This window comes from Glandiceps talaboti, chromosome 3 (genome assembly GCF_964340395.1).
Source record: "Glandiceps talaboti chromosome 3, keGlaTala1.1, whole genome shotgun sequence".
Classification (NCBI taxonomy): domain Eukaryota; kingdom Metazoa; phylum Hemichordata; class Enteropneusta; family Spengelidae; genus Glandiceps; species Glandiceps talaboti.
This window is the reverse complement of record NC_135551.1, coordinates 13299169-13326667: the sequence shown is the minus strand read 5'-3', so window position 1 is coordinate 13326667 and position 27499 is coordinate 13299169. Positions and strand designations below refer to the sequence as shown.

Below are 27499 nucleotides of genomic sequence, written 5' to 3'. Positions count from 1 at the left end.
ACAATGACACCCTTTAAAACATCATAATATTCTGAACACTCATAAATTGTACATTCACTATTTATGAAATGTATTTTAAAATCACCACAAAGTAAAAAGACACATTATTTTATACATGCGCGTTTCTCGCGCCAAATTTACGCCACATGGTCGAAATGTAACCGAGTATTTCAGTGGTGAGTTTTCTATGACCTTTGCTCTTTCAGTAATTACAGCCAATCACAATGTCTGTAACAACTGTGTTGATATTCACTGTGAGGTATTTGAAATCGTCAACATGGCGGTTCAGCCGAATCAGCAACTCTCGCTCGGTAAGGAAATCAATGTTTCAGCAATTTTACACTTTCGTCAGCTCTTTTCTATTGAAGAAGTTTGTACGTTAATGTTGCATGACAATGCTTAGTGGTGTGAATCTCAACCAAAATTGTTCCCTTGTAAGTAAACTACAACTTTCAAATGAATTAATTAGAGAGGGACTGTGGGCTAGTATTTTGGCTGTAGCTTGCCATCACCACAAGTTCTCCAGTATCTACCATGTACACGAATCTTGGTAATTGCTCTCTCTCCCCCCCCCCCCCTCAAAAAATAGGAACATGCTGAACTACATGTATGCACTGTGTACTGACTTAAACTTAAAGCGTAACAAGACACACTGACTATAATGCTTAAACTGCTCATTGTGCCCTGTTTTTCTTTAAAGACTCAATAACTGAGTTTGAGATTTTTCATAGTGGAGTGATGAAGTACATTGTATTATTTGTAACTAACTACATATCTCAATAACAGATCCATGGTAATACGGTCCCTGTCAGCACCTAGACTAGGCTGCTGCATGGTGACAGTAAACTGGTTACATGATGTGTCATGGAGATGTGCATATATTAAATAGGACAATACATTACATGTGAAAGTACAATATTGAATGAGATAATATATTAATTAATCCTTGGTACTTGCAATAATACCTTACCTCATACAGTAGTAGATGGTCAAAATAGAACAAGACAGTCAAATCTTCTCACAAGTGCATATAGTAATGTTTGTGTAGCACATGGAACAGAAGCAATGGTGTTGACCAAAAGAAACGATTGTTTATTATTTTTTATCATGCCCTTAGACTGTAATATTCTATTTCAGGTACAGAGAATTGTATTATGCAACTGTAAACTGTAGAGTATACCTATATATATGTCCATACCAATACTGGTGGTAGACTACATGAAGTTGATGAGACAGTTTACTATATGTGACAGTAGATTATTGAACGTATCTTCCCGATAGGCTATAGAGAAGTATCAAAGTGAAAGTTGTACAATTTACAATTTGTGACACTTGGATCAGAGTATTTTATTGGGTGGGGGGGTGGGGGGAATGCTCGTAGTGTTATATTTCTTCAATTACGACTACCATTCATACAAATAGACTTTATCTGTGCATCATTGTTCAATGTTGTTGTTGTTGTTTTTTTAAATATTTATTTATTTATTTACAGATAATGTACAGGAACAGGGATTTATATCTTTTTTCCGTTCCATGTCTGAGGTGAGAATATTTCATTTCAACACCATGTGATATCATGAGGGGTTCATACATGACACAAACCACTCCAGGAAACTACTTAGTTGAATTTGACAACTTACTGCTGAAAAATCTTGAAATGCGAAATTTTGTAGAATGGTCAATGTGTTGACAAGTAAAAAAATGCCATATCAACAAGTAAAACAAGCCACACAGCAACAAGGTAGTTGACACAAAATGAATGTAGCAATAACAAATTACTAAAAGAACAAATAACTGAATGACATGGAAGAAAATGATATGAAAATTTATTTTAATTCCAGAAATTTATGTGATTGTATATCAGTGAACCATTATATCTCTGTAGTGTACAGCAGTGTTTTTGCTAAGGGTTGGGAACCCCGGTAACAGAAAGTGGGAAATGGGTAAAGGTTGCAGAGTTTCCCATACTATCCACCATAATTTTGTTTGGCAACCCCAATAGATTTTACCTGCTTACTGCCCTTAACAAAAATACTCTACAGAAAAAACAAAGGCAAAATTGGTTTCTGTAGATGACAAAGGTGTAACTTGTAAATTTGCAGAAAAGAAGAATAACATGTAAAATTATTGTATTAATTATGAATTGCTATTGTTTTCATGCATAGGTTTGATAACATTAGTTAGGTATGTGTAATGAATATTTCTTCTTGTGTTTACTTTACAGAAACCTGATACAACATTCAGGGTATTTGACAGGACGGTAAGTATTAATCTTTAAAAGCAAAGTTTTAGCAAATCAGAATAGTTTCTGTGAAGTATAATCTATTATCATTGTTTTACAGTATTGTACTAGCTGTATATGTGCAGTATACATTTATTCTTTAAACCTACAAGAGGTACCCAAACTACCATATATGGTTCTCAGTAACTCTGACAATAAAGACAAGCCAAATTGTATCTTTGACTATCAGTGTGCCCTCTAATGATAGCCAAATTTTGTTGTTGTGAGTCAAAATGGGAAAAATTGGCATTCCTTGTGAGTCACCACATAGTAAGAGATAGGGGAAGACTAAGTTTTGGTGCATCACTAGAAATTGTGTGTGTCAGTGGCGCGTCGAATTGGCTTAGAGGACACACTGTTGACTATACAGAGTCAGGTTGAGAAGCAATTTACAGCCTTACAGCCCGTTAACCATAGAGGGCTCTGTGATGAGTACCAACTTCTGTACTTGATGATAGTGACTATGCAGAGTCTCATGGTTGTTACTATATCATTTTGCATAACAACATGGAAGGGTCTGAAGTATGGATTTCTTGAATTTATAATTTTTAACAAAAGGGTTCTGAGAAATGAAACAACACCCTTGGTACTTTGTTCAAAGAGAACGCTGCAATTTTTATGACAATAGTCAAGTCTTCAGTATCTTGATAACAACTGCCTACCCTTTCTTCCTCTATGGTGGGATTCCTCTTCAAATCAATAACTTAATATGTAGAATGTTGTGTAAATTTTACATTTCCCTATTCTCATTTACAAAAAATGTACAAAGGTCGTAAAACATAGTGATAATGGGACCGTGCCTTGCTGAAACACTTCACCTATTTTGTATGTGTGGTACATTTTATACACACATTCTGCATGAGGTTTTATTAGTGTTTATAGTTCCTCTACATTTAGGAGGTTTCTCTCCCATTTTATTGTGAAATGTGTAGAAATGCATATATTATTTTATCAAAATAAAGCAACCATTATATGTATTTCCTGTCAATAGGAATACTACACATGTCATGGAACTGATGCATTGTTTGCAGCCAAAGAGGTTTTTAAGACCATTGGAGTTATCAAATATCTTGGCACAGGTATTGTACACACTATACTAAATTGATAGCCAAAGGCTTATTCATGATATAAATGGTAACGATACTGTATACGAACTAGGATATCAATATCCTAAAGGGACTCTGCTATTGTTATTCTCATGTGATGATTATAGCAAAGGTTATCAGTGGCAGTTAGCTGGTGAGCCTTATAGCACTGCAGTCTGGGTTTGACACAACCCATCATTGGCTAGATTTTTGACTATTAAAAATGATCCAAAACTGTGCATGCAAATGGTGATGTTCTTTTGAACCCTACCACAGATTTTTTCCCTGGTTACTGCAGTTTTGTCTTGTTTCAACACAAGGACACACAAGTAGCCACCATATTTCAGTTTCCAAATTTCAGTGGTTTGGATTAATAAAGTATTATAACAACTGTGAAATGAAATGTCACAGCTCTTCTATATTTTTTACCAAAAAATATATCATAACATTTTCTTCTTTTTTTTTTCTTCATCTAAGGTTCAAAAAAGTTAGAGTCTGTGGTTCTTAGTAAAATGAACTTTGAATCTTTGGTGAGAGACTTGCTACTCATCAGACAATACAGGGTTGAGGTTTACAAGAATAAAGGTTCTGGTAAGAACAATGAATGGATTGTAGAATACAAGGTAGGCAATGCATTTGTTTGTTAAACAACAGTACATTATCAATAGGCCTTTCCAAAATTTGCCATGGTGGCACTGTACTTCCTGTTTGTGTGTACTTTGGGGGTATGTATGGTATAGGTTATTCAGTTAATCATAGAACACTACTACTTTCCTTGATGTCTGAACAATATGAAAAACATCCCTGAGTTACACTTCTACAGAATATCAAAGGACAAAGCTCTTATGAAATGGTACAATGAGGTGATGATACCCCCAATTTGAGTGAGGGCGCTGTATTCTCAATTGCCTGTTTGCAGTCTGGCACCCTTATTGCATTTGTTTGGATTTTACCAATGAATATATTTTCTTGAATCACTATATAGTATGGAATGGGGAATGACACATTTTGTGTGAGTCACAGGAAGTTGCTGTTGATCATGATTTTGAACCTGCCATGCTTTGAATGCACTTTGTTGTGTTGTTGTAAAGCACCTCTGAGCAGACTCTGTCTGGGTTTATGGCAATATATATAAGTTTTGTACAGTATTATTATAACAATGTATTAGCAATAAGTGTCAAATTGACCGAGAGGGTTAAGTTTTGGTATTATATAAAGAACTGTATATTTTTGACAAAATGAGAACTAAGAATTACCATAAAACAAACCTCAATTGTCACAACAACTTTTCAACTACAGGGGGCATTTTTTATCTGAAATTGTGTTTACATTCATAAATTTATGTCATGTATAATGTTTTGTTTGTTAGGCATCTCCTGGAAACCTAACACAGTTTGAAGAAATTCTATTTGGTAACAATGAGATGTCATCTTCAGCTTGTGTTATATCGCTCAAGTTGGGTAATGAGAATGGACAGAGAGTTATTGGTGTTGCCTATGCTGATGCTACACTTAGGAAAATGGGAGTGTGTGAATTCCCAGATAATGAGCAGTTCTCCAATCTTGAGGTGAGTATTATAAATTTTTTGATGTTGAGATAATTTTGTGACATCAATGTATTTCAAAAAAGATCTGGGTCATTTAGTCATCATATTGTACTAGATGTCTAACCATTAGTGTCAACTGAGATGGGCAAATGACAAGTTCCAGTAATACTGTATGTATTATATACTTAACTAATTGTAGGCATGAGTTGTTCAGTGCTGGATTTATTTTAGCTGAATATATGCAGAAAAATACTTCCTGAAAGTACACCCATGTAGGTCCCGGTAACATACTTTATAAGTTGTCATATTTCTATATCCTGGGATTTCCAGCTGTCACCAACAGAATGTGGCAGGCCAGTCAGATAAGTTATGTACAAGTAGTGTCTACTTTCCCCATGCACCATCTGCCACATTAAAGTGTGCCTAACACATCCAAAATTGTCATTCTGCCAAATTGTTTGTGTTGTGTACAGTAGCTTAGGAGGTCCTAGTTTGCAGACTTTAATTTTTCCCATGTTATAATATAGAATTTAAAAAAAAGTAATACTAGTACCCAGTAAAAATAGTGTAATTTCTTGGTTTGAAGATGTTTAGCAAATGACTTCTGATAGGGTGTCACTAGAGTGTACAATTCTTATTGTTGATTAATATTTCATTTATTAATTATTACATACATAGGCACTTATCGTTCAGATTGGACCCAAGGAGTGTGTACTGCCCTCTGGAGACAGCGGACCAGAAATGAACAAACTTAAACAAATCCTTGAAAGAAGTGGTTTGCTTATAACCGAAAGAAAGAAAGGTACAGCATTATTACAGCATTGTTTTACTCTGTGTGTCAGTTCTTATACTCTGTGTGTCAGTTCTTATACTCTGTGTGTCAGTTCTTATACTCTGTCTGTCAGTTCTTATGCTCTGTGTGTCAGTTTTTATGCTCTGTCAGTTCTTTTACTCTGTGTTCATTTATCTACAGCTGAGTTCAGTGTCAAGGACAACGTTCAAGATTTGAACAGACTGTTGAAGTCCAAGAAAGAAGACCAGACAAACAGTAGTGCATTACGTGAGTTGGCAACATCCATTTCTACAGTGTTTTTGTTAAAGCTGCACTAGCTGCAACTAGAAAGTGTTTTGAATTTTTTTTATGGATATAAGGTCTAAGAAAAAAGATTGTTTGGTTCCGGTTACCTGACCACCCACCTAGTTTTTTACTGCCGACCCTAAACATTTTTTTTGATGTATTCGAGAAAAATTAAATAAAATACGAAAATTGTCAAGTCTTGCGAGAAAGAGAGGATGCGGAAATTGACATAACTTTAAAATGACAATATAAAACTATAAGACATCCAATCTGTAATGGTTGCACCTCTGATGAGAAGAAACCAATAACACAGAGACCATTTGGAAAACAACGGAAAACATATCAACTACCTGATCTGGACATGAAAAAAATATATATATACCTATTCTAATATTGAGCGTAATTGGACCACTGTCGTGGCAATTTTTTTTTAGGGCCTAATGATTTACTTATAATATTGTATGGAAGAGTATGTTGTCACACCTATACAAATATGTTCTAAAAATGTATTGTATCTTGTGTTCGTAGCTGAAATGGAGAAAGTTCATGCTATGTCTGCACTGTCAGCCCTGATTAAATATTTAGAGGTAAGTTTTGTTATTCTCTTCACTACAGGTCATAATGCCAAAATCACTGTAACACAAAGTTTGTTGTAAATTTTGTTCTTGGTCTTCATATCAGCCATACAATTAGTATTGTAATGATCTCAGTTCTAGGTGTCATGAGACAATGCATAGATTTTTGCCCTCTTACTGCAAATCATCCACACCATTTCTAGACTATAGCATATCTTTTTATAAAGAAGAAACTAATGACAGAAATAAAAAAATGCATTTTCATCTTTTTGTTCTTCGTAGTTGCTTAGCGACGAAAGCAACTTTGGACAGTTTGAACTCATGACCTTTGACCTGAATCAGTACATGAGACTAGATGCTGCAGCTGTGAGGGCACTCAACCTCTTACCAAGTAGTCTAGATGGTAAGTGATAAGATTTGCTATTGTTTTGCTGGTTCGTGTACTTTAATTCTGTGTCCATCAGGGACATGCATCTCGAAATTCTCAACATATTTGAATAAATTATAATATAATTAATTATTATCTAGCTATGAGAATGATGTATGTTATTAGTCGACCTATGGATTGGGATCCGTCCGCCCGGAGCCGTTTCTTGGAGATGCCTGGACCAATTTTTCACACTTGGTACAGGGGCAAGATACTATGGCATACATATGCACGTCAATTTGTTTCATGATACGATCCAATATGGCTGCCTAGCGGCCATTTTGTTTGGGAATTTTCCCTGTCCAAAGCCATAACTCAGACATGCTTGAACAGATCTCATTGAAAGTTGGAATTAGGACAGTGTTCTATAACATACATGTGCATATTCATTGTTGACGTGATACGATCCAATATGGCTGCCTGGCAGCCATTTTATTTGCGAATTTTCCATGTCCAAAGCCATAACTCTGACATGCTTGAACAGGTGACTTGTTATCTTAATGTATGACCTCAATATACCAGAACACAGCAGAGGGTCGGGGTAGGGATGGGGGTGGTAGGTAGCGTTTTGACTGACTCTGATGCCAGTTTTCAAAGTCACCCATTTTACTCCCGAGGGAAAACCTAACCAGGAAATTTGAATGATAAGCTATAAGGCATGAACATTTTGTAGATATGAATGCAAGTCCCATTGATAAATATATACATGTTATTTTGTCTCTCTCTCCTAGGTGGTAACAAGACCATGTGTTTACTTGGATTATTAAACAAATGTAGGACAGCTCAAGGTCAGAGGTTACTGGCTCAGTGGGTCAAACAACCTCTCATGGATAAAAATAAAATAGGTAAGTATTGCTAACATCCCAAGTATTGACACCCCCACCCCAATACATATACACACTTAATGAATATGACAGCAGCCCAAAGATTACTGGTTGAGTGGATTAAACTACCTCTCTTTGGTTAAAAAGCAAAAGGGTAGTGGTGGGGTGTGTGTGTGTGTGTGTGTGTGTGTGTGTGGGGGGGGGGGTGGAGTATATCATGTGGATCACATAATCTAATGAAATAACCCTCTACAGATACACACATGCACATGCATGTACACACCCACATACACATATACAGGCACACACTCACATGCACACAGACGTGTACTCACTAAAATTCACATTTTTGATAAATATTTAGGTATATATGTAAGCATCACATGAATCTAAGATGACACCTTATGATACTGGATAATACTGCCCATCCCACCCCCACCCCTATCCCATCCCCACCCTCACATACACACACTCAATTAATCTTGATGGTTGAATGGGAAGCCCAGATGCAGAGATTAGATGGCAATGCCTTTACAATTTAGCTCGCTTTCCTACATGTATTATCTACAGCCTATTTGTTTATGAGTAGATTTGGGTAAAGTTTCGCATCTTGTCGGAAGTGATGATCTTTTTTGGGAACAAGTAACAGTAGACCAAAAACAGCAGTATTCTCATGGCTATGTTGTGGTTTTTCTGTGATATTTTTTTCTGTTTCAGAGGAAAGGTTGAATATTGTAGAGGCATTCTTTGAAGACAATGAGTTGAGACAGACTCTACAAGACGAACAACTGAAGAGAATCCCAGATTTCCAAAGAATTGCCAAGAAGTTTCAAAGAAAGAAAGCCACCTTACAAGACTGCTATCGTATCTATCAAGCTATTGATTACTTCCCATATCTTGTGGAAGCTTTAGAAAAACATGATGGCCAACACAAAACTCTACTGATGGAGGTGTTCTCAAATCCTTTTAAGGTAAAAGTGTCAAAGTTCACGGATTGACCTCTGACCTTGCTTTTTTTTCTGTAGCGGAATTACACTGAAATTCAGCATGAAAGGAATAGACACAACTGTGATTTTCAAGATAAACTCAATTGATTCGACCCCTCTATATAAAAAGTTACATCAGATACCACACTTGTTGTTGATTGTTTGATTTGAACTTTTCAAAGAGTGTAATTGTTTATATACGGGTGTCTTGTCTTGAAAATCACAGTTGTGTCTATTCTTTTCACGCTGGTCATTCGAACTTTATTGTATCATTATTGTGCACAGTCAGTATGACTTCAGAAATATTCTGTCTTTTGCTAAAGATATTGTAAAGTCTCATATGTATATGAAAATTTGCCAAAAGCATAGTAGTGTATTTCAGTGCACGTTCTTCAGTTACAACAGTTATAATTTCCTGAATTAGATGTAGCTTTCAAGAAATTAGTGATGCTATCAAATTTGGTCATTAACTTGATTGCTATTGTCTTGAATTGATTTAATATTTAACAGGAGCTGTTGCTAGACTTTGCAAAGTTTCAAGAGATGATAGAATCTACCTTGGACATGAACTTGATTGAGCAGCATGAATACATGATAAAACCTGACTTTGATCCTGATTTACAAGGTGAGTATGACCTGAAGTCTCCTACCAAATTAGTATTTATTTAGGGACAATTGCATGATGTCACACAAGCTCAGTAAAAGAACATCATTTGTTTAGGACAAAATCCCCTCCCCAGAATGAACGTTCACAAGTGCGACATCACACGTTTATATATGATGTAAACTATGATGAAAACTGTAGCAGTCACACCACTACAATCGATGCAATGTAAAATCATGGATAAACTTGTGAACCTGTTTACTGTTAAGGACATAAAGTATACACATCAAAATACTACCGGAAACCCAGCACTGTATTTAAATAGTAAACCCAAAAACCCAGCACATTTTGAAGTAATATTTTATCAATTTATCAACATCTCAGTAGTGAATACAGAAGTCGTTATCACTGGAAGCGTGAAAGTTTTCAAAATTTCGTTAGAAGTGTAAAAATGAAGTTCAGCAATCACATTGCTGCCAGACCCCCTCCCCCTCCCCTCCCAAATGAATGAAGTTTGCTTGTTGAGCTTGTGTGACATTGTGCTATCGTCCCTTATTTAATATGTTATGTTTTTTTTGCTGTCAATGTCTGATTTTTTCGTTTTAGCCACATGCAGGAGAGTGGACCTCCTGTCTTTGGCAGTATAAATCTGGTTCATGTTAACACTGTCCCAAGTCCAGTACATGTATTTACAGTTATAAACTAAACCAGTCCTAACGTAAGCCAAACTCCCTAGCTTTAATACAACTGTGTATCAAGTTTTCTTGTCCAGTTGTTTCACTGTTATATTATTCTTTCCCTTTGACACTCTCTGCTACAGCATTGAGAGAGAAGATCGATGAATTGGAAGACAAAATCAAGAGAGAGTTGACTAAATCCGCTAGAGACCTTGGTGTTGAAGCAAACAAGATACTCAAATTAGAGTCCAATTCTCAACTAGGATATTTCTTCAGGGTAACACGCAAGGTTAGTGAATTTTTTGACATGATAGATATAATAATCACGTGACATAAGTAATATAACTGTTATTTTGTTTTTTATCCATCCTTTTTATCCTTTCTTTTTTTACCCCGTTTTTAGGAGTGCAATGAGTGAGGTATATTCAAATTTGTTTTTATACATATTATTGATTAGCAAAAAATATAGAAATTTGGCTTCCAACTAATGAAAGAATTGTATCATTTGCAGGAAGAGAAGATTATAAGAAATAACAAGAAGTATATCACCATAGATACCAACAAGAACGGAGTGAGGTTTACTAACACTACACTTAGATCTACTAATGAAGAGTACATGGCAGCGAAGAACTCGTACAATGAAACACAGAAAGCTGTTGTCACGGAAATTGTCAACATTGCAGGTTAGAGATTTCCACTGACGGAGCACACAATATCGGAGTTAAGAATGTATGGATAAATTGTGGGCTGGGGGGGGGGGGGACTTTGATAGAAGGGGGGGGGGGGGGGGTTGTAGAAAGGTAAACATTTGTGACTGATGTGCAATGCTTCTTTTCCAAGTCCTTATCAAAAGATTGTTTTATAGACTTGATATATTTTTATCTATGTAATGTTTCTTTGCTATGGTCTACATGCTGTATAACCCCTAATTTTACATATTCCTGTTTACCTCTTTCTTTGTCTCTGTTTATGTATATAACACGACATGTATGTCTCATTGTTATTCAATCTTTGCCTGACTTATTGTCCATCTGTGTCTGTGTCTCTTTCTCTCTGTGTCTGTCTGTCTGTCTGTCTGTCTGTCTGTCTCTCTCTCTCTCTCTCTGTCGATTTCTGGATATACAAGTAGTACAAAAATCACTACAGATTCATTGTTTTTTTTCCATTTTGTATTATAGCTGGATATGTAGAACCATTACAACAACTCAATGACATGGTATCACAACTTGACGTACTTGTCAGGTATGTAATATATCAAATACATGCAGGTTTACTCATAGCTCAACAATGGTAAAGTGTTGTCAATAACTCTATGGTACCACACAGTGGCTCACTTTCTATTCTAATGCACTCTCATCATATTGAACAGCTTCATCACAGCCTTTTGATAGTTTCACTGTTTCCACACCAGTGGGGGGGGGGGGGGGGGCTATAGGAATGGCCCATGTCCAAGTGTCTGTGCATGCATTCATGTATGTATGTATGTATGTATGTATGTATGTACAACCCTTTTCTTCGACACTCGTTAATTCTGAGTTACATATATTCTTCAGTCTTTGCTGTTTATTATAATTACAAACTGTGGTACATTTAACAGGTACATTCACATTTTGTTGTTGTATAGTTTTGCCTGTGTGTCAGCCAATGCACCAATCCCATATGTTCGTCCTACTGTACTGAGCAAAGGAGATGGTGTAATCCGATTGGAGGAAGCCAGACATCCTTGTATAGAAGTACAAGATGATGTAGCTTTCATCCCCAATGATGCTAATTTTGAAAAAGATAAGGAGATGTTTCATATCATCACTGGTCCTAATATGGGCGGTAAATCTACATACATCAGACAAGTGAGTGGTCAATTCAGTAAAGGTTTGCCATAGAGGGCGCTGTAATAGAAGCAACATGCTTGTATTCAACTTGTAGATTGGTTGAACTTTATGATATTTCTGGACACTGAAACTTATTAGTGTTAAAAATCGAGTCACAGTAATAAGCAGTTGTTAAAAAAATATTAGGAGGAAATTATAAAAATTATAAATTATAAAGGAGAAAAAATATTTGGTGATACTAGGATAAATATGGAAAAGCCTATGAGTTAATCCCAGAAAAAACCCAACTGTGTATTAAAATGAGATTAGTGTGTAAGGATTATGATGGCTCAATGATTATCAACACGGAATCACATCTGTAGATTAAAATCAACATAGAGTCAAAACGCAGTCTTTCGTATAGTTGTATACTATTATTGCGATAGTTGCATGCATGTACTCATTATGTACATCAATTTGACTCCTGTCTCTGTTATGTTTTATTTGATCTTTAACATTTAACCTTTAACCTTTGACACCAGGTAGGAGTGGTGGTATTGATGGCACAGCTGGGTTGTTTTGTACCCTGTAGTGAAGCTACTGTAACCATCGTAGACTGCATTCTAGCCAGAGTTGGTGCTGGCGATAGTCAACTCAAAGGAGTATCAACATTCATGTCAGAGATGCTGGAAACGGCCTCCATTTTACGGGTGAGTCGGTAAATAAATAAGAGCTGTATGTGCATGAGAGTCCCTGCACACATTTGTGTTGTGAATCTTAGCGAGACTGTATGTGTAGCAGTAAATTGATACTCCAATGCAATTATGTGTATTGTTGATTCTGTTTCAGTCAGCATCTGATTGTTCACTGGTTATCATTGATGAACTTGGTAGAGGGACAAGTACATATGATGGCTTCGGTCTTGCATGGGCTATATCAGAGTAAGTATTGGTATCATATGACCATGTGATATAAAGCTTTGTCAGCATTAGGAAGAGTGTATCACTGCTTGAAAAATTTTCAGATGATCAGAAATGGTAGATAGATTTTAGTCAACTCCAAACAGGCCATATAAAGTAATAACTAGTTCTTGTGTCACAACCAAGGGTTCTATAATTACTTACCAGTGATGTTTCACCTGTTCATGTTAGTCATAAGTACATGTAATTCTGAGCACCCACAATAGCATTTCATGTCATGCTAGAGAGTCAACATAGAACAATAAGGTCGACTTATTCTCAAACACGCTTATAATAATGCATGTGAATTGCATGGAGTGGAAGTTGTGGTGTCGACCAGGAAATTGAATGTTCATTATTTTCAAGATGAGCCATGGCAGTAATAATCTATTTCAGGTACCGTCGATTTAAAACCTTTGGTTGTGATACAAGTGCTATTCTAATTATTACTATTTTTACTAGGTTGATAAGTGTATTTCAGGCCTAATAATGTTGATGGGGGTGGGGGTGGGGGGGGGTACATCAAGGGTTTCTGTATATATCCTACACTGTTGACAGATATTTGAAGGGACTGTCCAAAGTATACATGATTGGTCAAATAGTTTATATAATGAATGGCATAGGGAGAGAGAAAGCTTTCAGTTGAACACCCTTGTCTTGTTATAATACATAGAATCTGTTACATTCACCAACAATGTGTTGTAGCATGTGTGCTTCCTTAGAGAATACTGTAATTTTGTACACAAAAGTTTAATGTTATGTTGCTCAACTTACAGTCATAGTTTTTTGTGTATAATTAAAAACTCTCCTGGTAGAGAGTGGATTAATTATATCCTAAGTATATATATCTTTTCCTCTTCTAGGTATATAGCAACTAAAATCAAGTGTTTTTGTTTGTTTGCCACTCATTTTCACGAGTTGACATCACTAGCTGACTTGGTATCTACAGTGAATAACAGACATGTCACTGCCCTGACTACTGGTGATACATTGACTCTATTATATAAAGTCAAACCAGGTAATGTGTCCGAAATTACCCAACTGCAGCCCGCACTCTTAATGAATCAATTTAAGTTCTCTGTTGACGCATCAATCTCGTGTTAGGAGTCCTCTACACAATATTGTTTTTGTAAATTTTTCATTACACGCAAAATCAATGCATGTTTCATTTTATATGTACCATATACATATAACAATAAAACACATATTACCTGGTGTTAAATTTCTCAAACATTATATTTTCCTGACAAATGACATTTAGGTTTGGTTTGGGCATCATTATGCTAATTACAGTGTTTACATTGAGGTTTAGGAACCCGGGTATATGGAATTTGGAAACAGTAGTGTGTGTGTGATGAGTATAAATAATAGTATTACCTTATTTTCGTACTGTATACCATAATCTCTACAAAATTAACCTTACCAGAATTTGTAAAATCTCAAACAACTTATAAAGTGGAATGCCACTGCAGGAAATAGAGACATTTTCATAAACTATGGGTTCTGGAGTATTTTCATGATTTTACATCACACAGGATTACAGGTTATTTCTGAGAAACATCAAGTTGATCATGCTCCTTTATGTTTATAGGTATCTTTGCTGTCGCCTATTGCATCATGAGAGTTTGCAGAAATACTATAATCACAGTTGCATACTGAATATTCATGAGTCCTGACTGCCTATTCTCTTCAGTGTAAAACATCTCTTATGAATATTCATTGTCAAACCATGAATATATTATTTCTGCTGACTTTCATCATGCAATGGCCCACACTAAAGATACCCTATAAAGGCACAAGATCAACTTGATGTTTCACTGAAATTGCAAGTAATTGTAGGTGATGTAAAATCGCGAAATGACACTACAGAACCCATAGTTTATGAAAATGACTTCATTTCCTGGAGCATTCTTATTTCTTACATTGCCTTCTGATGCACTAGTGTATACTATGCGCCGATGTTACATTCACTGTACAGTGTGTATTATCACAGTTTACATCTGAAAGTTGAAGACTTCAATTTGAAGATTTCTGTCCTGATTCTAGGTGTGTGTGATCAGAGTTTTGGTATACACGTAGCTGAACTGGCACATTTTCCACAGAAAGTGATAGATTTTGCTAAACAGAAAGCAGCAGAGTTAGAAGACTATCAAAGTATATCTTTATCTGATTCTGGTCTGGAAGGCCAAGATGAACCAGCTGCTAAGAAAAGAAGACTGGCGAAAGAGGTAAGGACTCTTAGACTATCAATTTTTTATCCATTCAGGTTTTACGTTTTGTGTTCTCCCTCTCACAATACTGGCCCATGTGCTTTAATTGTGAATCTCTCTTCTTTAGAATATTTTGTCTTGTTTTTATCAGTCCAAATCTAGTCTTTGGTAAAGCTAACTAACCAAGGGACGTGTCATCGTAGCGTAGTCACAAAACTAGTTTGAAATTCAACCAATGCTATCCTTAAAGTTGAAGGGCAATGCTTCAATCCCAGGTTCTCTCATTAGTGTTATCTTGTCAGTGGAGCCATACAATAACATGGGATCTCTCTTTTTGTTCAGGACCATGTTTTCCTATAGACTGACAAATCAGCCATTATGGGTGCAGTCTAATCTCTCTACAGCTCTGCCAAACAAAATATTTTCTGTACATAAACCTAAATCATAATCTGAAGTGAGACTTTAGTTACTAAAACAAATTGACATAAAATATCAACAGCCGTAAAAACCACAACATGTAAAGATGGCCGCTCTTGATCCATTCTATGGTTTTTGCATTTATTTGTATAAATCGTATGACATAGAAGATTAACACATGTTAATAAAAGTGACATCTTCCTGTACGTGTAGCTGTAAACGTGATTACCAGCACCTTGGTAAATTGTGAATTCTTGTGGTCTTGAGAGATTGTTTTGCATTATTCTCTATGACAGGATGGGGAGGAAATCATTAAAGACTTCCTATCGAAAGTGAAGGCTCTTCCATTGGCTACCATGACAACCAAAGAGGCCCTTGAAGAAATAGACAAGCTGAAAAGTGATGTGAAAGCCAAGAATAATCCGTATGTTGAGGACATTTTGGCTCGTGGATGCTAGAAACTCAAGAAATATTACAATACAGAGATGCCTTTATTATGATATGTGATGTATGACATGACAGAGTGTATTCAGACAAGAAACAATGGCTCTGAAAGTTGATATTTCACGTACAGTTAGGTGAAGCAACACAGTTCCTAATGCAAATCATGTGTACGCACTGGAGGTCAAACTGTAATCTAACTGACATTCACTCTCAAGTACATGTAGTTTCAATCTGAAAGTGTTTGGTGGATGGAACATTTGAAACATAAAGTTTGATTGACACATCACTGATTCATATGTCAAAAAAGCTAGTTAACTGCTATGTTTTGTATTTTTATAAAATAGAAATAAAAATATAATCATGACCTGTGACAGGAATGCATCATGTTACATTTTTTTCTGGCCAAAGAGTGACAGTGGTGGTATAAATGTGTGAATGTTTTGTTCCAAGTCTGTGTACAGTTTGTGTTTCCCATCCCTTCTTCATCAAGTTTTCCTACTCACATACAACAATCAAATAGACAGACTGGCACATAAACTTCCCTAAATATATCTTCAATTGTAGCATTATAATTAACAGGTAATTCCAAAACTCATGGTCCTTGAGTCACCAATCAAATCTGTCCTCTGTAATAACAAATATCACATCGATAAAGTGTGTCACTATGTCCAAGTGTATGAGACATTAAATGTTTGGTTCCCTTAATCACTTCATCACTCTGGCCTGGTGTCACTGGGCAGAAATAACGCTAAACTGCATCCCATATTTAAATCTGAAAGAATAAGATCAAAAGATTTAGTTATTCATTTGTTACTGAAAAATTCAACTGCATGATACTTGTTTGTCCACTAAATTCTCATTATGGTAATGTTCACTTGTAATACGAAATCATGACCACTGTGTAAGAAACTTTCTAAAACTGCAGTTTCATGTCATTGAATGTATTTAGATAGATGTTCTCCACTTTCTTCATACATATGTTATAGTGTGTTACCAGCAATGGAGGGAAAGGAGAGCAAAAACTTCCCTACTCTGTACAGCATGGCTCAAAATTCCATTATGACTGGGCCAACATGTTGGCATCTTGTAATTGCATGGCTAGTACTAACATATCACTGGCATGAGACTGATTTTGTCTTAGCCAAATTTCCTCTTCTTACAAGCCATGAAAACACACTTTCCACTGCATGACGGGATTGGCCGGCACAAACCATGTATCTAGGCTAATCCCCTGAATGCGGACAAATTCCATGTTACCGAATTAATGGCTTATGACCACCCAGACACTGAATAAACTACCGATCAAGTGGAACAAAAGATCACAATGTTTGTACCCCGCAAACCTGTGGGATCGAAACCTGGGCAAACAGTGATATTTGTCAGAGCAATCACCGATTGACAGTCAGTTCACACCTCAAGTAAGGTATCTTTTCATATGGAAATTATTTTGAACCTGCAGCGTTTGTGCCGGTGAATCTTGGCATGCTGAATCTGCTACATGCAACCTCTCTTAGAGCTGTTAAACTCAAATCTTTCTCAGAAACGAGGGATACATCATGAGTACGTAAACAATTTTAGGACCGTCACACCTTTTGAAATCTTGTCCAAACAATGTTGAAGCCAACTGTGTAGCTTCTATGATTGTTTATTTACCCATAATGCTTCACCTCCCCAGTCTACAGTTACAGTAGGACTCTTCAATTCCAGGTATGCCAATTTAGTTTTAAGGTTGTGTGATTTTTTTGAGCTTTGCAAGCATGAGAATTTCCTGCTTAGGTAAAACCCTCACTTTGTTCCCCTTTAACACTCGCCTACCCTAGCATTTACAGCTCAGGTCAATTTCAGACTAGTAGATGAGAAGAGGTTCTTCAGTTGTATTGTAGGCGTCAGACACATCAATACTTCAAAAACGCTACAAATGGACTATAAGATATATTCTTTCAAGTTTGAGCAATTCACTGTACTGTGTTCATAAGAGTTGTTTTCTTACATCTTAGGATATCCTTGGTGTAAACGTAACTCGGATCAAAATCCAGAGCAGGCACTTATTACAAAACACCTGGAAATGATTAACCTAGCCTCCAATAGGAACATACAACTTCTTTGTATTGTATTGTACACACTATGTAGCTAGAAAGAGAAAAAATAAAGATGAAAATTACTTGTTATGAAATTACCAATATATCTGATATGCTAATTACTGATAATACAACAGTGCTTCTTAAATCATGTACATTGGACCCTTAGGGGCAGAGCCAAAAGTTGTTGTTTTTTACTTTCTGCATTGTAATGTGACAAGTAAGATATGTGACTTTTCCTGAATTCTTTGAAATCAATCCATGTGTGAAAAAGCTGAAAATTGTCAACTATAAATGTATTGTAGTTGAATGCCACTTTGTCTTCAATGAAGACTTGTTATAAAATAGTCTATTATAAGTGTTCTCCACGAGGGTTTTTGAGGGGTGCAGCACCCCTCTGTTTTCATGCAGCACCCCTCTTTTTGTGTGACACTCCTCTGTTTTGCCATGATGAATTATGTTATTATTAAAGATTGAAGTTGTTGAGCTGAAGTACTTTGCTTACCAACAGCTCAAACAGGAATCACCAGAGCCACCTCTGCATGTTTAGCTAGGTTAGGGCATGTTTCTGTCACTTTTGTTACCATTTTCAAGTTGGACTGAAATGACGAATTGTGTCTGGTTTGGAAGATCCCTGGCAACGTCTTCCACACCCTCAGCATATCTTCAACAGAGATTGTGGAATACTTCTGACTCAGTACCTGAGGATTGAACTTTAAAAAAAAGCTGGAAATAACAACTACAAAAAAATTAAGAATTTCTCGTCATCTCTTTCCCCAAAGAAACAATAAAGAAACCTGAAAATGTTAGAGCTTGTAATCCTGACTAGACCCAATAAAAATTGTGTGGTTCCGGTTACACTCAATTTTAGAATAACTCACCTGTATCTGCTTCAAGGCACTTAACCTCACTGGTGAATTCTCATCAAATCTGTACAATGTGTCAAGGATGTCATTGAACTTTTTGATGTATGGAACAGCATTTGCAGCTTGACTGTCAGCTAACACTAATCTGTGTGCCACACAGTGGTGTGATGATACCATAAATAAATGGAGATATCTGAATAAAGAAAAAAAAAATGCAATGCAATGAAAAGAGAGAATGAGCTTTCTGACAGTATACATACATTTACACATGTTCCATTTAACAGTTATTATTAATAGTTCTTGACAACTTCATAACACTGAAAATGTTGAATTTGATACTCACTCACTATTTTGGCAACACCACCCTTCTTTTGAAGTTTCCAATCATGACTGGAGCCCCATCACTTCAAAGTGCCGCAAGTCTCTTCTAGAATAATGTTATTCTCATATGCAAATTCCTTAATAGCAGTTGTCAGTGTCTCGGCTGTTCCATCGTGAATCTGGGGGTAAAATCAAGAGGTATAGTAAGACAACCTTGAGAAACATGATAATAGTGTGAATATATGGTAGTAGATTACAGCTGAATCCCAAATCATGCAGAGAATGAGACAGTTCTATTGTTACCATCATTAACTTGTAAGAGAAAGTGGAAAACTTGAATTTAAATTTTGAAAGACCAAAACATAAGCATCTAGAACAGTAAAATATAGTTACTTTGGAATGATAAATTGGAAATGAATACGGGATTTCGATTCGTCTACTATGACCTTGATCACTTGATCGTTATGGATATTTTACGAAAATATTCTGGGCCCTTTTGAAAAAATTTGATTTGATTAATAAGTGTGCATACACTCATGGAAGTGAGGCAAAGAAATTCCATACCTATAAGATTACAGTACAGCAGTTCACTGTCTTTCCATTCTTTGAATCCTGAACCACGAATGACATACAGACTGTCATATTTCAGACTCTAGCTGACCAATAACAGAGTTTTATGTTCTCTCACATGACCTGACAGATGACCAATCAGATTGCAGTATAATCCCATGGCAGTGCCCTCTCCTTTGGACTTCACCAATCTGCAGTATTGTCGCGCTGTACTGCAGTGGAGTTAAGTTAATAACCAACCACATTCCATTTTTTATGTCATGTGATCTTACATTGACCAATCAAGTCACTCTAGTATTCTTGTTCATCCGAAGCCTTATCTTCATAGTACAGCCAGCTTCCTGTGCTAGGGACCTCATCTTCCTTGTGATCAGAATACCACTCAATATATCATCCACGTAACCTGCTTCATATTTCTGACAGAAAAACTGCATATCTTTCTCAGTCCGAAAGCTTATACCGAACCATAAAGATCCTGACTCTATTTCATCAATTCTTGCTTTTAGTTTCTTGAAGGCTTTATCCAATTGATCTATTACATCAGGATCTTTTCGGTCAATGATGATTTGCCTCTCAAGTTCATAAAGATTCTGAACTTCTTGTAATACATTTTTTTTCTTGTTGAGTTTTTCTGTTTCAAACTCTGTCCTTGTTCTTTCTAACCTCGATTTGGCCATGTCTAGTTCCATTTTTTCCATCTTGACGCATTCTGTTTGTATCTCGGCTTGAATCTTTTTCTTCTGTCGATCCATACTTAATTCCTCAATTTCCAAATACACTTCAGCTCGTACAGCTGTAATATGTAAACAGACTTGCACTTTAGTTAGTCTATATTTTTGAGAGGTAATGTTCACTGCACATTGAAACTTACTATCAAAGAGACACTGCCCTACTGTGAGTGTGTTTACATACATATCACTATCAGAGACACCGCCCAACTGTGAGTGTGTTTACGCTGTCAGAGACACTGTCTTATTTTGTGTTTATGCTATCAAACACTGCCCTACTGTTAGTTTATTTACATCACAATCAGAGACACTGCCCTACTGTTAGTGTGTTTACATGTACATTACTGTCAGAAACACTGCCCTGTTGAGTGTTTATGCTATCAGAGATACCGCCCTACTGTGTGTGTTTACATCGCTATCAGAGACAGTGCCCTACTGTAAGTGTGTTTACATGAACATCACTATCAGAGACACTGCCCTACTGTTAGTTTATTTACATCACAATCAGAGACACTGCCCTACTGTTAGTGTGTTTACATGTACATTACTGTCAGAAACACTGCCCTGTTGAGTGTTTATGCTATCAGAGATACCGCCCTACTGTGTGTGTGTTTACATCGCTATCAGAGACAGTGCCCTACTGTAAGTGTGTTTACATGAACATCACTATCAGAGACACTGCCCTATTGAGTGGTTATACTATCAGAGACACTGCCCTACTGTAAGTGTGTTTACATCGCTATCAGAGACACTGCCCTACTGTAAGTGTGTTTACATGTACATCACTACCAGAGACACTGCCCTATTGAATGTTTATGCTATCAGAGACACTGCCCTACTGTGTGTGTTTGCATCGCTATCAGAGACACTGAGTGTGTTTATACTATCAGAGACACTTCCCTAAGTACTGTTAGTGTATTTACCTCGCTATCAGAGACGCTGCCCTACGATCAGTGTATTCACATCAATGGTTATACACTCATCTATCCACTGATAGATTATGTCATCATATCACAAATACAATTTCAGTTTCTAGCTTGGTCTACATACATGTATAGTCCATTCGTTGTTGTCGTAGTTACATCTGACATAATATACATACATGGTGGGAGCCGCAGTCAGAAAATCTATGCAAATTTCACACACTAAGGTTCACCACCAACATTGCTGTACTAGGTATTGAAGCATACACAAAATTTTAAGTGATTTTCCCCTTCTGTTACCGGGGTTCACAAACCTAAGCGAGAACACTGCATACATTTACATATATGTCATACATATACATGGATGTATGTAGATTGCATTTGCATATGTATGAGACAAGTGACAAGTGCAGCATGGCCAGTTTAGCTTCATCCTCTGTATAAACACATTTATTAACTATGAACTCACCACAACCACCTGGCGGAGGAAATTGACGAGACTGGTTTTCATCATACATATACCCCATGCTGTATGCACTATCTGACATCTGACTGAAAGATCTGTTGCGGTGAATTGATAAATGGGACTTTGATATTTCTGAAATAAATTTCAATATGTAAGTAGTGGTATATATATATATATATAGTAAATAGTATCAAACTCGTAGAATAGAGTGCTCGATGCTTGGGTAAGCAGGGCGGGAATAATCAAAGTAGGTTGGTTGGAACTTGAGGTGCTTGGTTGTAACTCCGAGTTTCACGCTCAATGCGTTCATCAGACAACTGTCAGCTACTCGTTGTGTTACTGTATTTATATGTGTAAGGTGTGAAAGAATTTATTGGCAGTTAATTGTGTATTGTTTCTATGCATACAAGGGGTCCTCAGATTTGTCAGGTGATGTTACTTTTGAAGTTCGCTATGTAGAACTTGTTTTCGTGTCGGCACTTTGAGATGAGTTCAGATTTTTTGTTGAGAAGTGTTTGTTTGTCGGCGTTGAGGATGCAGAGTTTTTCAGTTAGGCAGAGGTCGCATCGTTTGGTTTCGTTACTGTATGGGCGTGCTCTCTGTGATATAGACCAGTCTACTTTGAACGTTTTTTTATTTCTTTTCAGCTGCCAGATGTATTTCGAAAGTTCAGTGCTGTTTGCGTATTTTTCGTATCTGAAGGTTAGGTTGTGGTTATTGTATCTTTGTTTGAAGGCATGTTCAGTCAGGCCGATGTACAGTTTGGGGGGTTGGTTGCATTCCTCTCTTTTTACTTCAACGTTGTAGATTATACTGGTGGTCAGGCAGCTTTCCTGTAGGGGGCATGTACTTTTATTTCGGCAGTTACAGGATTTCTCTTTGGTCGTTGTGTTGTTGTTCGCGATTTTGTTGTTATGTGTTTTGATGATGTTGGCGACGTTTGGCATGCAGCTGTAACTGACTTTCATTGTATTTTGGTTGAAGATCTTGTGTAGGGTTGATTTCTTTGGGAAATGTTTCCTGATGAGTTTTAGAAATATTCCCCCAATGCTTGTTCTGACGTTAGAGCTGAATGGTGGGTTGAACCAGATGATGTTACGCTGGCGGGTTCTTTTTCTAGTTGCTTGTGGGTTGTTAGTGTAGGATATTTTCTCTGTGTAACCGCTGTCCTTCAGTGCGTTGTAGTACAATGGTGCTGACTGTTTGAAGATTTCAGCATCATACGAGATGGTGGTTAAACGTCTGCTTATCGATGCGGGTAGGTTCTTGGTGATGTTTGGTGGGTGGTTGGATTGCTTGTGGATATACACAGGTTGCATCGTTTTGTTTTATTGGTGTATGCTTGGGCTGTCTTGCTGATGGACCAGGATACGGAAAAATACTCATTGTTTCTTTTCAGTTTCCAAAAATGTTTTGATAGTTCTGTGCTGTTTTCGTGTTTTTCATGTTTGAATGACTGTTTGTGGTTGGCGTATCTCTGTTTGAAGTTGTTCTCTGTTAGACCGATATATACTTTTGTTTGTTTTCCGTGGACGGTGGCTTGGTATACGATGTTTTCCGTTTGGCATTCGCCGTTCAAAGGGCAGGTGTCTTTCTGTCTGCAATTACAGGGTTTTTGAGTGGGTTTAGTTTCGCTGTTGGAGATGGTGGCGTTATGCGCTTTGATTATGGTAGCCATGTTTGGCGTGCAGCTATAACTGACTTTGACATTGTTTATGTTGAATATTTTGTGTAACTTAGAGTCTGCTGGGAAATGTTTAGCGATTAGGTTGAGGAATCGTTTGCCTACATTGGTGGCTACGTTTTTGCTGTATGGTGGGTTAAACCAGATGGTGTTTCTATTTCTGTTTTTCTTGTTTTTCTGCGTCGAGGTGCTGGTGTACGTGATGTTCTCTTTGTGGCCGCTGGTTTTTAGTGCATTTTGGTACAGTGGGGCTGCCTGGTTGAAGATGTGTTCGTCGGATGATATGTCGGAAATTCTACGGCCGATGGCTGACGATATGTTCTTGATGATGCTGGGTGGGTGGTTAGACTGCGTGTGTATGTACATGGGGTTGTCGTTGGGTTTTCTGTAAGGGTAATATTTACCGTTGTTGAGGTTGAGCGTTATGTCTAGAAAGTTGACGGTTTTCAGATTGGTGAGTATGGTTATTTTTAACCCCATGGCTTTGAAGGTTTTAGTTATATCTTTTCTGATACTTTCTGATTTACTTCCGGTGATGTTCTTGAAGGCGGCGAGTCCGTCGTCCCTATATAGAGGCCTATGTTTTCTTTACCATATATTTTGGCTAATTTGTGTAGCATGAATATTCCGACCAGTTCTCATATTTCGGCCCCGTCGTTGCTTCCCATTGTGACGTCAAATGACCCATTATTATTCTTTTTTACCCATGGTTTGGTTTTATCAAAGAGGAGAGATTTCCGCGCGTGCATGATAATTTGTTTGTCTGCACACCCAGAGAGTAAGCCTCAGAATTGTCTGATGATCGCACTATGCGTCAAACTCCGAGTAACAACCAAGAAAGAGTTCCAGTACTACCAAAACTATTACGCTCTGCCACTGCGGTATAGAGCACTGTCTTAGCAGATTGATACTCACCAAGTTATATATATATAATTATATATATATATATATATATATATATATATATATATATATAATTATATGCTAATGCTGTTTACAGATTGTGATTATATTTACAGCCACCATGTACTGGGTTCATAATAAATATATATAGTATACTTTTACACTTGATATGGGTGCAGCTAATAACTGGGTGTGGCACACATTTAAAATGCCTTACTTCTGATGGGTTGTAAAATCTGTTATGGTGATACATATCAGTATACATACATACCCTGACCATCTTGCTGGAATGAATGTCTGGTAGATTGACTATACTCTGACCCAATACCATCATCAGGTACCATCTTAGAAGGACTACTACTTGTGGCCTCTTTTGACGCTGAAAAATACAGATACATGTATTACATTTAAAACGATTAGCATATATTTCCTCATTTTAAACTTTTTTTTTTTACTTTTTATATTATCAAATAACTTTAATGATAAAGTTAAAATGAATGAAATGTCATAAATGTTAACTAGTGTGAAGTTGGAGAAGCAGTTTACATATCAAGTATCTCAGAAAATGTAATTTCTCAAGTTGCAACGTATCTAGAGAAAATAATGTTCTTTTGGCACATTTAGGGCGCTCGTATAAAAATAAATAAATAAGAGAATGATAGTGGAATGTGTGAAGTGGACGACTGCAGTACGAGAAGTGTTGTCACTAAGGAATGACCATCAACTTCTATGTACCTGTAGAGTGCACATATTAAAGTGTGGTTGCAGTGTGACCAAGCAATGTAAATACATCATAGCTTGTCGATGGTATATGGTTTATGAGTGAAGCAATTGTCTGTTTTACAGAACAGCTAAGATGTATCCTTATTCTCAAATTTTCTTCCTTATATACAGCAATATGTGCTTTCTTTTACTTTATAGTGTTTTATATCTGTTGCAAACTTTGAAATACATGTATGAGTGCCACTTAGACTTCTAGTGTTAGAAATGTATTATTCTTCTGTCCTCATTGGTGGTGAGTGTTAGCTTATAGAGTTAACGATGCGATGTGTGGATACATCATAATTTTGAGTAACAGTGATAGCTAAGATTCAAAACTTGCATACCTGACGTAGATGAAGTAGATATTTCGTTTATGTAAGACTTGAATTTGGTGTGTGTTTCATCTATTTTTGGATTTTCCAGATAGCATTCCTTCAAACACTTGGCTTTTAATGGTGCTTCTTTTCTTCGCAGCATCTTAGTAATACACTTAGATAAAGTCTCAGCATCCGATTCGTCATAGATGAAGTATTCAGCATGTTGTTCACAATACTGCCTTAGGAAGTGTGCAAAACTGCTCATTTTTGACACAACGACTGGCAACCCTGCTGCCATGGCTTCCAAAGCCACCATTATTCCTGCAGTTTCTTCTGGTGCTACCACACAGACATGACTTTGCTGTAAATCTCTGCACAAATCTTCTTGAGAGCTATATGGAAGTCGGACTTCTGGGTCTACCCACTGGCTTTTACTATGCTCAATGAGAAAACTCTTCACATTGCTTGGTGTTGCTTCTTGTGGTACCCGAACACACCATTTTGGAACGTCTACACTCATAAATTCAAATTGTTTGGCTGTGATTCCTACAGCTGCAGCAAGTAATCCTGTACTTAGATCTTCCACGTCTAAATCAACGCATAAAATTTGTTGGATGGCATCTTGCGATGTGAGTTCAACATTGATATCAAAGAATAACTTATCTGGCTTTGGAATATAAAGTTCATGCATTGTTGTAATTTTGTTTGTACTGTAGTAACTTTTGAAAAATTCAAATACCGTTGGACCAACAGAAAAAACAGCATCAACTCTTTTTGCAAACTGTAAATGTTTTTCTTTCAGTTCCGGCGAGGGGATCGTATGATTTATCAGAATCACTTTGGCATTTGGGTAAAACTGTTTCCTCAGCACTGATGCAATGAGTGAAGTTGTTGTCGCTGAATGAACATGTTGAACGATTGTCGTTACCGTTTGAATTCCTTTAAGTTTTGTAAAGTAAGTTTGTGGTGAGAGAAACCATGTGAAATTTGGTGGTGTTTCTCCGAGTGTGTCTATGACATCTTCATCTAAACAAGGAGGAATTAGTTCAACCTTGCTACAATTTGCATCTTCACGTTGCTCGTCATTGATTCGTAGAACAGCACAGTATGTCTTCTGTGTATCTGATATGCTAGTTGCCAGTTGACAATTTATCACTGCAGCAGACGTACCAACCCTGTTCCACTCTTCAATCAGAAACAGGACAGACATTTCTGTGATTAAAATAAATAAAAAAAGGAAATATCACAAATTTACAACTGTATTATTTCATTGTGTATGACAGATGTGTGAAAATGAGATATATTTTGAAAGTCGGACACCAAAAATTGTAAGTACCGGTACTGTACATGTATCCTAGTAGCATTACAGGGAGTAGCGAGCATGTAACTGATTGATTGATCGATCGATCGGTTGATGTATTGATTGATTGATTTATTATTTGGTTGAATGATTGATTGATTGATTGATCAATTTTTGTGGTGCAATATAACTTACTTTATGTGTGATATTGATCAATTGACTCATTGAGTTTTAAAACTATTTCTTTTTCTTTCCCTGGTTACTTTGCTCTCAACTGTTGATCTCAGACCACTAAAAGTCTGAGGCTGTATGTAATTCTCTCCTTGCTTTATTGACTAAATAAAGACGCCTTGTCCATTCTTCTAATCTTATCTTAATTAAAACACCTCTTATCTTAAAACTGGCAGGAGATCACTTACATTAACAGTTTGCTTTATCTCTCATCTGCTGGGAGATTATCACACTGGACAAACACTCGATCATGCATAAACTAGTAAGGAAGAGATAAGAGGTGTTTTAATTAAGATAAGATTAGAAGAATGGACAAGGCGTCTTTATTTAGTCAATAAAGCAAGGAGAGAATTACATACAGCCTCAGACTTTTAGTGGTCTGAGATCAACAGTTGAGAGCAAAGTAACCAGGGAAAGAATAAGAAATAG

The 27499-nt window shown here is 36.7% G+C and overlaps 2 protein-coding genes across 2 annotated transcripts; one reads left to right on the top strand and one right to left on the bottom strand.

The window, feature by feature from the left end:
* Window positions 1–275: 275 nt before the first annotated feature.
* Window positions 276–16280, top strand: LOC144432899 (DNA mismatch repair protein Msh2-like). The gene is made up of 22 exons (XM_078121202.1): window positions 276–311; window positions 1493–1542; window positions 2225–2260; window positions 3273–3360; window positions 3844–3989; window positions 4736–4933; window positions 5591–5714; window positions 5886–5972; window positions 6519–6577; window positions 6848–6968; window positions 7724–7837; window positions 8534–8787; window positions 9313–9427; window positions 10227–10372; window positions 10595–10766; window positions 11262–11325; window positions 11708–11930; window positions 12434–12601; window positions 12741–12832; window positions 13714–13868; window positions 14897–15078; window positions 15774–16280. The coding sequence occupies exons 1-22, from the start codon at window positions 278–280 to the stop codon at window positions 15933–15935; spliced, it is 2790 nt and encodes a 929-aa protein (XP_077977328.1). The 5' UTR covers window positions 276–277; the 3' UTR covers window positions 15936–16280.
* A 3831-nt stretch (window positions 16281–20111) lies between these two features.
* LOC144433060 (uncharacterized) lies at window positions 20112–21948 on the bottom strand. The gene is made up of 3 exons (XM_078121372.1): window positions 21877–21948; window positions 20160–20549; window positions 20112–20119 (listed from the first exon to the last, which is right to left on the bottom strand). The coding sequence occupies exons 1-3, from the start codon at window positions 21932–21934 to the stop codon at window positions 20112–20114; spliced, it is 456 nt and encodes a 151-aa protein (XP_077977498.1). The 5' UTR covers window positions 21935–21948.
* Window positions 21949–27499: the final 5551 nt, after the last annotated feature.